General features: G+C 39.1%; 1 protein-coding gene and 1 pseudogene across 1 annotated transcript in view; both read left to right on the top strand.

Moving 5' to 3' along the window:
- The first annotated feature begins 3863 nt into the window (after nucleotides 1-3863).
- LOC112480905 lies at nucleotides 3864-3982 on the top strand (annotated as a pseudogene).
- Nucleotides 3983-10172: 6190 nt separating this feature from the next.
- ELL2 (elongation factor for RNA polymerase II 2) overlaps nucleotides 10173-10701 on the top strand; it is a 70168-nt gene continuing 69639 nt past the window's right edge. Inside the window, exon 1 of the mRNA XM_006913233.2 lies at nucleotides 10173-10671. Within this exon, the coding sequence (XP_006913295.1) occupies nucleotides 10525-10671 (147 nt within the window). The 5' untranslated portion in view covers nucleotides 10173-10524. The remainder of the gene's footprint in view (nucleotides 10672-10701) is intronic.

Raw genomic sequence — 10701 nt, 5'->3', positions numbered from 1 at the left:
AACTGTTCTGTTTATCAAATGTATACAACAAAAAGTAAATTTTACTGTATGTAAATTAAAAATAAATTTTAAAGAGTTTATTCTGAGCTAACATTTGAATATTTTACAGAATACTTTCTGGGATAATTGTCATTGCAAACCAAAAATATGCCTTCAAATTTTCTATTTTTAAAGTAAATTTCCAATACCATGCTTCTACTTTGGAAAATATCCAAAAACAACATTCAACCAATCTATTCAACTTTATATGCTTAGAGTGAATATGTAAAAAATAGGTTAGTTTAAAACTATAAGATAGAAATATTTTTTAAAAAGATTCAAGAAACTAAAAATGAAGCAAAGATATTAACTATGTCAAAATCTACATAGGACAGACCTCTTCCTCTATTCAAAATACAGTATTTACCAACATTGACAAAGCTAAATCATGTTGTTTGGCTTTCTATACTATTGAAGTTTAATACACGTGCAGACTCCAGTACCATTTTTTCACACGGTGTCAGAGTCATAATAGATCATTAACTTTCTGGCCTGATGTTGTTTTTAAGAAATATGAATATCTCTGTTAGAAGTTAATACAACTTTCTTTTAAAATTGAATATAATTGACATATAACATTGTGTAAGTTTAAGGTATACAACATATAGTTTTGATACATTTATATTGCAATACAAGGCTAATAATCTTTTGCAAGTAAACCAAGTCATACTTTTTATAGTGTTTATGCTAGCGCACTTGAGAAATTTTGAAGAGAAATATCACAATTCAAATAATTATAGTATTCAAATTACCTAAAAGCATTTTATGCATAGGAAAAGTGATTTATTCAAAGCAAGGATTAGAGGAATGGAACCAGAAACAGAGAGCAGTTCTGTGTATTTTCAGTTAATGGCCCTGCTTCTGAGATCAGATTACAGATTATCAAACACATTGTTAGCGACCTTTAAAATTCATTTCCTATAGCAATTTGAAGGGGGCATTACCACTTTAAATACTATGCAATAGTATCAGCCTTTGGAGATAAATGAATTCCTTTCCTTTTACAGTTGCATAATATTCCCTAGGATTGAACTGAAATTTTAAGCTATTTAGGATGGGCAATATTCAACATATGCCCAGCAAATTTTATTCAGTATGTGACTACTATCAACAGCAATGATCTCTTACTCTTAAATACTTTTTGCAAATAATCACTTAAGCTTCACACTGTTCATTATTTCCACTGACAGTGCCTTATTTCAAACTCCCAAATGATATAAAGCCTTCTGATCATTGGTCTCCCTGCTTATTCTCTTCCCAGTAATCTTGTTACCTTTACATTTCAGATCAAAGTGCCTTCAGGTTTCCCACTACTGCCCACAATACCTACTTTCTGTCATAACATACCCAATGTGTGCAAATCAACACACCTCCATGAGTGCACTGAATAAGTGCAGTGCCTAAGGGACAGCTGTTAATTTAACCACTTTTTCTTCCACTACGAAACACACATTTGAATGCAAGTGACTGAACATCATGTTACTACTGGGAAATATATACAGGAAGCTTTGGAAATATATACAGGAAGACACACACACACTCACTCACACACACACACACACACACACACACACACACACACACACACACACACTCTCTCTCTCCAGGCATTAGATACCCCTGTCAGTAGTGTGGCCTACCATAGCCATGATTTTAAATAGGAAGGAGGTGTATAGCCTTATAGAGGGCATGGTTCGGGAATACTCCCTAGTATTTTCCCTTCTCCTCCTTTCCTCATCATCTGCCTTAGAAAACCTGTCTAATTCCATGACTCCTACTATTATCTCAATGGGATTGACTATGAGGCCTAAGATCCACATTTTCAAATGCCTGCCAAACATTTTCACTAAAAATTCTACCACTACTTCTAACCAGCTCCTTCTCCTGATTTCTTTATTTCTTTTCATATCAGTACGATCTTCTAGTAAAACAAACTTGAAGCTAGTAATTTTGGGTTCCTCCTGCTCACTCACCTTTCATACCCAAACAAAGCTGTCATATCAGTCAACTCTACCTTTGCAGAGCCTTTCATGTCCGCCTCCTCTTTTCCAATCCCATCATCAATACCCGAGCACAGGCCTTATTATCTTTTGCCTCTTAACTTAGCTTCCTTTTTTCCAGTACACCCCTGCCCATCCTCACTCCAATCCATTACACATACTGCTATCACCCGGACGGTCCTAACATATGGATTAAATTATGCCACTTCCTGGTCAGAGGCCTCCAAAGGCTCCCCATTGTTCACAGAGAAAAGTCCATACCTCTTAACCCAATATTGAAAGCTCTCTTCACAATTTGTCTCTGACCCATTTTTCTGGCTCCATCAGTCACAACTACCTTCATGTGCTCCCATGTGCCAGATTACTGTCTTTTCCCCAAAATGCCTTATAATAGCAAACAACTACTTATAAGATCCCTAAACTTAGAACGTTTCAGTACTCCCATTATCACAGCTACAAACCTTTGACGAAAATATTGAAAGCTCTCTTCACAATTTGTCTCTGACCCATTTTTCTGGCTCCATCAGTCACAACTACCTTCATGTGCTCCCATGTGCCAGATTACTGTCTTTTCCCCAAAATGCCTTATAATAGCAAACAACTACTTATAAGATCCCTAAACTTAGAACATTTCAGTACTCCCATTATCACAGCTACAAACCTTTGACGTTCCGATGCTAATTCTTTCACGAAAATTTTCCCAATGCCCTGAGCTGATCTGGAACGTCTACATCTCTGAATTAGTGCCTGTACAATACTTCTCATCTAATATCTCTTATCCTCATATCTTACATTTCCTATTAGACTATACCGTCATGTTCCTAATTATGTAAATATTCTAACTTGTAAGGGTCATGTTGGTTCTTAAATTCCCAAATCCAAAGCAACAACAAAAGCTCCCAAACTGGCCATAACAGATCAAAAGATCAAAGATGATACTTGAGTAAATGGCCAACTGAAAACAAAATGGTATCAGGGTGACTATAATTCTAATTCTCTAAATAAAAACAGAAAAGTCTTCTGGGTTCACATGTATGATATGTATATTCTCTACTTTTTGCCATTATATGTTCTAGAAACCGTGTTATAATTTAAGTGATATTTTCCTATAGGAACAAGTGATATTATTAAAGACTGTGCTTTGACCAGATTCATAATCAAATAAATCATAAATATGAACAACATAAAATAAAAACAAAGCTATAACAACTGTAAACAATTTTAATTTAAAATTATGAACATTTTCAAATGGACATCTATGACTGCGCATATTTTTGTTGTACCAAGTGTTCTACTATATCACAAATTATGCCACACATAAAAATAGATTAGCTTCCATAACTTTCATTAAAGTCAATGTGATAACTATAATAAACCAATGCTGAATGGATCATTTTATTTGCCTTTTTATTATTTAATCTCATATTTGGTGTTTGTGTAGAGGGAGTGATTCAAATGACTTAAGTCTTGTTTTTAAGACCAACAACAAAACCAACAGCCAACCTGCCCCTAAAAGTAGAACCAACAATTTCCTCTTTATTAATTTTACTGTGACAACTTGACACATTCGGGATAACTCCTCAGAACTTAGAACCATGTTCAAAGATAGAAGTGCTAGATTCGTAAAAGAAAATCTTGGGTTCTGACCAGGTTCTGTCACTTACCAACTAGGTGATACACAATCTCTCTGAGCCTTATTTACCTGAAAGATAAAATGAGCATAAAACAATGGCTACCTCAGAGTAGAGAGAAAATTCAAAAAAGAGATAATGTAATTTAATTGCTATTTAAACTGCAAAGCCCCATCAAAAATAAGGTATTATTGTCTATGCCCATGCCACCCTGAACAAGCCTGATCCCATCTAATCTCAGAAGCTAAGCAGGGTCGGGCCTGGTTAGTACTTGGATGGGAGACCACCTAGGAAGACCAGATGCTGCTGTAGGCATAAAAAATAAAAAAATAAGGAATAAGGGGTTGTAAGTGGACAATGCCCTTGCAATCTGTGAGGTTAAGATTGCCTCACCTAAAATAAATAAATAAATAACAAAGTTGAAAAAAATAAGCTGTTATTATTAATATTGGTCTTTATTGTTCTTGATGCTGATGGCATTTGGCCCACTATTAATGTTTTTAAAAGTGAAAAGGTGAACAGACATTTTGTACACCCTAGTCTTCCTATATCCTCAGTGTATTCAGAAACATATATGCTCCTTTTCAGTAAAAAACAGTATGAAAACAGTAAATGTTATGAAGTCACTCTGTACCAACCTTCTCATTCTCAGAATTTATTTGACACTTTCCAGGACACTTTGTACTGTGCTTAAAAGCCCACGAAATATATATATCATGAGGAGTAAGGGACACTTTGATCACTATATTGTGCAATTCTGTGGATAGGACATTTTTCTCAACCAGTACAGAAGGTTTTCTTGGTGTGCAGGAGAACAGAGCCTGAGTCTTCTGCTTTCAAAGGACATAGAACTTCCTAGAGACCACTCTTCAAGGCAAAGGACAGAGGGAAACAAGCCCAGAAAGGTGTTAGTAAAGTTGGAGTTTCATCATCTTAGGAAGCCAGATTTGTGTTTTCTGTACCTCTAAAAGAATGAGAACCCTGCACACCTAGCCTTCTACTCAGCCTCACCAAGAGTAAAGAAGGGATTTGATCTGAGTTCATTTCTGTTTTGTTTGTTCATTTATCATGTTTTTTAGATTCCATATGTAAGTGAAATCATATGGTATTTGTCTTTCTCTGTCTGACTTATTTCACTTAGCATAATACCATTGAAGTCCATCCAACCCTGTTGTCACAAATGGCAAGATTTCATTCATTGTTTTTTATGGCTGAGCAACATTCCTTTGTATATATGTACCACATTTTCTTTATCCATTCATCTATTGATAGACAATTAGGTTGCTTCCATATCTTGGCTATTGTAATAATGGGGCAATGAACATAGGGGTGCATATACCTTTTTCAATTAGTGTTTTGGACTCATAGATACAGAGAATAAATTGAGAGTCCCAGATAGGAAGGCAATTTGAGGGATGCATGAAAAGAGTGAAAGGGATTGATAAGTACAAATTGTCAGTTGTAAAAATAGTCACAGGATGTACAGTACAGCATAGGGAATATAGTCAATAATATTATAATAACGATGTGGGGTAATTACTTTGTAAGGTATATGAATGTCTAACAAGTATGTTGTATACCTGAAACCAGTATAATATTGTATGTCAACTGTAATTGGGGAGGTGGGGAAGAAACTTTAAAAAGAAAGAAGAGATTTAAACTGGAGGTGGGGGGATATCAGAGGAATTGGGAGGGGACGTGCTACTTTCCTTACTCTAAGATCACAGTTTTTAAAAAGAGCCAGAATGTCAGAGGAGGAAGAAAGAACTATGGAGACTAAGAGAGTATAGACGCAGAAATCTAGGCCTGAGATAGCTTCCCATAAGACTGAGAAAGGGCAGAGGCTGCCAATCCCAGGAAGGGTACAGCCCAAGTCCACTGTTCTTTCAGCTCCTCAGGAAAGTACACATCTGTAGATAGAAGTTACCTGGTACCCCAATGCTGCCAGTCTCAGCAAAGTTTCCAGATGAGCTATACCTTTCAGGAAATCATGTAGACCATTCATCATATATGTTTTGGTGCAAAGTATTGGTTAGAGAGGGTTTCAGCCTCCCTTCTCATTATCTCCATCAGTATGCCACCCTCAATCCCACCACCAAATAAATACACAATCTAAGTAAAACCAGTATGTTTGCTATATAAACCCAGTTTCAATTCAGGTCGTCTGATTCCTTCCATTTAGATTTACCTAGTTCCAAACCCTTCCTAAAAGGAAATTCTTGAGCTTCTAATCAATTATGCCAGGAGTGAAAGACAAAGAAAGACCAGAGAGGCCTCCCCATATATTGTGGGACATTTGTAAGACCTGTGGATTTATTGTTCTACTACACCGTGAGATGAGGGATCCTCAGAGTCAGATTTAGCAATGATGATGATGATGATGATGATGATGATGATGATGATAAATAATGCAATGTGACATTTCTTAAACCGAGTGGAGTAAAAAATAATCATACATGATACAATAATTGTTCCTCTTAAAATCTGTGTTTAGGCAGCAAATATTTATGTCCCTTCTGTAGGTATTTCACTTTTATTCCCTATAAACCTTTAGTGAAGTTATTTTAAAACCATCAAGCTCCTACTTTAGCTGTGTCCAAGGAAAGGAGGAGATTTTTGCACAGAACTGGGCAGTCTTGATAGGAGAGCAGTACAATAGTGGGGAGTCAAACACAATTGGGGCAGGAGGCATCAGGGAGAATTTCAAGGGGAAAGAATTTCCACCAGAAATTCTTCTTCCAGAGAGCTTCTTTGCTATAACTCAAGGGTTCTGTATCCTCTTTTCATAACCATTGCCTTATATTAAGACATTAGTATGAACTTTTTTATAAGTAGCTTTAAGAAATAACTCATAAAACTATTAAGATAGGTATAAGACAAAATGGCCTTTCATACTGGAAATTACTAAAGCAGAGGTTGAAAACCAGAAAGCTATGGGCTACCTCAGGCCCAAGATTTTTAATGTCCTCAAAACATTTATTAAAACTTTTCATTAGCCAACGAAAATCAGAAAGTTCATGTAAAATCCTGCAATTTCCAGCTTTTCTTGAAAAATATGATTAGACAATGCTGGGCCCCTAAATATTCACCCAGCAACAATCAGCTGCACCAGAAAACCACTGAGCCCTTTAAATACCCCCAGCTCACCACAGTCCAGCTCCTTCAGTCCCTATGGCATTGTGTCTGGCCTGCTTCACTCATTTTGGGTACCTGATGGTTCCTGAAGTCACCTGAATTGGTGACCTATGCTCCAAAGGTGAGTGAGAAATGGTCACTAAGTATGTGGCAACCAAGAATGAGGGGTGATTTGGTATTTGAAGGCCAGCAAAGGCCTTGATGTTCACGTCCTTTGCCAGCATCATATGGTAGACATCAGAGATAAAATAGGCTTTACATCAGGTTACTTCCTTTTTGACTTTTCCTTGCACTAAATTACTCTGTAAGACATATTTTTCCTGTTGTTAAATCCAAATAATAGCTACTCAGTGTATACAGTGACTAGAAGGACACTTAAAACAGCTGATTCAAACCCTGCCTCTCCTGGTTGTAATAAATTAGGCAGTATGAAAATGAATGAAGGAAACATTCAAATTATTTGGACGCCATGAAGGGAGAGCTCTCATGTACTATCATTAGTGGAAGCTTACATAACCAGCAAAAAAAAAAGGACGATTTCTTCTCCGCTTGCCTCAGTAATAGCAACTGTTCTCTGCTTGATGCCAATACAAAACGGCCACAACCTCGAACTCTCCTTCTCCACCAGTGAGCTCCTGTTCAAAACAACCCTCCCCAATTTCCTCCTGGAACCCAATAAAAGCTGACCTCCCTTGTCTCTTCAGACTTGCCTATGGTTCACCATAGTTTGTTTGCATGTCCCAAATGGCAATTTTTCTGCTATTCCCAAATAAACTCATTTGCTGCTTGAATAACCTTTATCGTTTTAATTTTTAAGATTGACAGCCGGTTGCTTTTAAATTAAGTGTCTTCAGTTTCCTCATTCATAAAATGAATGGGTTCAACTAGAATGATCATTACGATCATTTTTAGCTAGCTCTCCCAATCTATACCACCTCCACTTATCTAGAATCTACTCAGCTCTTGAGTAGATGGTCAAGTTCTGCCACCTCCACAAGACTTCTCTGGATTTCTCCTTTCTTTGAATTTTTGGGCTTATCACCCAAAGTAGCATTTATTCTCTGCTTGCTTTGCTTTGAGTATGTTAGTTTATTCACCATATTAAAACAGAAAATTCCTTTAAATATGACTATACTGTTTAATTTTTAAATCTCCCACAGCCTTTTACATTTAATTGGCATTCGATAATTATTGTTAATTATTTAAACTGAATGATACAGAAAATATCCATAAAATGGCAAATTTCCCAAAGAGCAACTTTCAACAGCCTCCTCAAAAAGAATTACCCTTATCACTGTCCCAACTGGCCCATCTGATTCATGTAGGCATTATGCAACACTATTAGATTACCATATTCCTTTGTATATGGTCATTGCTTCCTTCCAGAGTCAAAAAGCTCAAAAGAGGAAAAATACAAACAAATAATAACTCACTACAATAATTTATTACCCATGGAAAGATTGCTACCCATTAAAATAGAGCATGAGAAAAAAAATTCTACTACAATTAAGAAAATCAATTACTAGAAAGTGGCTCCAGGTCAAACATTTGAAAACTACAGTAAAATCCACCCTTGCTCCTCCCCCACCTCTTGGATGTCAGCAGAAGTTCTGAGTAATTGAAGGCCAAGTTAAGATGCCATGTGGGCGGGGATTTACCCACCTTCACCGGAAAAGCAGTGGGATACAGGTTTGACTTGTTCTGGTCAAACTCCTCCCCCACTCCCTGCCAAATAATTAGAGCTTTAGATATGTCAAAGTAAATACTTCCCTATCAAAGTAAAACAAACACAAGAAAAAAAATAATTCAAGTACAAAATTATATTTTGGATTTTTTTGTGATTGCCTTAATTTCTCTACTCAATGAATTTAAGGTAATTAACACTCTAGTAAACTAAATTAACAAGTGTTAATCATATCTTAACAGCTAGCCAATTCTAGCGGATTGAAATTAAGTCAATTTAAAAAATACTCTTCTGCGATGTCACCAGCACTTAATACAGGTGTTTCCACTTAACTCATACTCTATGGAAGGAGAATTCATTCTGTAATTCATATCGTACACATACGATGCTTGAGAGTCTGAATCAAGAGGTAGTGTACCTGTAGGCTGGGGAAGGGATTTATTCAGGAGTGTGTGTGGCGGGGGGAGGTGTTAAAAACTCCCACATGGACCTTTTTAGAAAATACGGCCCTTTCTAATTTAAAAAATGGGAAATACTGATTTTAAAATGCTTATAAATTTTTGGGGGGAATCCCTGTAAAACCTAACGAGGTTTTACAATCTGAGGGAAACAATAAGCGTCTCAAATCTTTTTTTAAGTAATTTTTAAAAACTGCCTTTCAACAGTTTCAAGCTTTTCAATAGTCTGTTTTCATCTGGTTGTTTCTGATCACAAGGTTAATCCATCCTCTCTGACGGGAATCCTGTCAGTCTATCCATACACAGCCTCAAGAGGGCTCCTGATTAGGTTCTCTCCTTTAGCCACGCCTACACACGGAGCATCGCGAGGAATGGAAAATATGCCCGGCCTCCCCACACCCTCACACCCCCATATTCCCCACTTAACATCAATAGCTTAAACCCCAGCTAGGTTTTCCAACCTCGCTGTCAAATGAAATGGACAGAACTCAGACAGAACCAGAGAAAGAGAGGTGTTGATGTTTCTTTTAATTTAGGTGGAGGCCAGTTATACTCTTTTAAAAGGAGATACCACTACAACCAGGAGCGGCCCTCCAAGTCCCATAAAAGGCACCACCCTGCCCCCATGGCGAGCTCCAGAGGAACAGAATACGTTCCTATGGCATCACAAGCGGGCATGGCGTGGGAAAGACCCTGAAGTTCAATTTTCTGTAGTTACTGTATCCACCACACCAAAGGCATTTTTTTTTTTAAGTCTTAGGCATGCTGTTGTACTTAAGATGTTCCACACGATCTAGCACAACTCAATCTAGGGTCGACTCACTAATTTCAAAGTTGGGGAGAAACGACAAAGAAGGGTGTCCTCCCCAATTCTGTCTGCTCAACAGCACTAAACTCAGTTCTGAAAAGCTCTCCAGTGACTCCACCTACTGCATCCTCCCTGGCACAAACGAATCTCCAAAAGCTTCCGCAGCCGTCGGAGGACAAAGTCCTTACTTGGTGGCCACACATTTGGGGGTGAGGGTTCTCCTCTCCCAGGACCAACAGCTCAGGAAAAGACTCTTCCCTACTCTCCACTATTATCTTCCAAAGGGTAGGTCTCCAACTCCAGGTAACCATACTAGGCAACTTGGAGACCCAATAAGCAGAAGATCCACCAAGCCAGCCTGGCCAATCGCGGCTGGCGAGCCAAGAAGATTAGATGTGACGTAAGATGTGATTAAGTGGGCGCGTCACCTCGACGTCAGCCTCTCACCTCTCGGACGTCCCGTCCCGTCCCGGGAGCAAAACTCCGGCGACTTTGGGCTCCGCCCCCGAGAGAGTGGATGGCGGCCAATGAGGGCGGTCCTGAGGGGAAACGGGGCCAATGAAACGAGCTCGGGGCGGGGCGCGGGGCGAGAGGGTGGGGCGGGTGGCGGCCGTGGCAGCCCAAGGTCTGGCTGCGCGCAGTATATGACAGTACGTCAGCAGCGGGATGGCCGTAGCTGTGGCGGCGGCTGCAGAAGCCCGAGCAGCCGCGGCCGCAGTGGAGGCTAGAGCCCGAGCGGCGTCGGCGGCGGCACCCCGGGGAGTTTAAGATGGCGGCAGGGGGGGCGGCGGGCCTGCGGGAAGAGCAGCGCTATGGGCTGTCGTGCGGACGCCTGGGGCAGGACAACATCACCGTACTGCATGTGAAGCTCACCGAGACGGCGATCCGAGCGCTTGAGACCTACCAGAGCCACAAGGTGAGTGGGCTGGCCGGCCGCAGCCGGGCT

This window comes from Pteropus alecto, unplaced genomic scaffold, assembly GCF_000325575.1.
Source record: "Pteropus alecto unplaced genomic scaffold, ASM32557v1 scaffold20, whole genome shotgun sequence".
NCBI classification, from domain to species: Eukaryota; Metazoa; Chordata; class Mammalia; order Chiroptera; family Pteropodidae; genus Pteropus; species Pteropus alecto.
The sequence above is the reverse complement of the archived record's forward strand: the minus strand, read 5'-3'. Positions and strand labels throughout refer to the sequence as shown.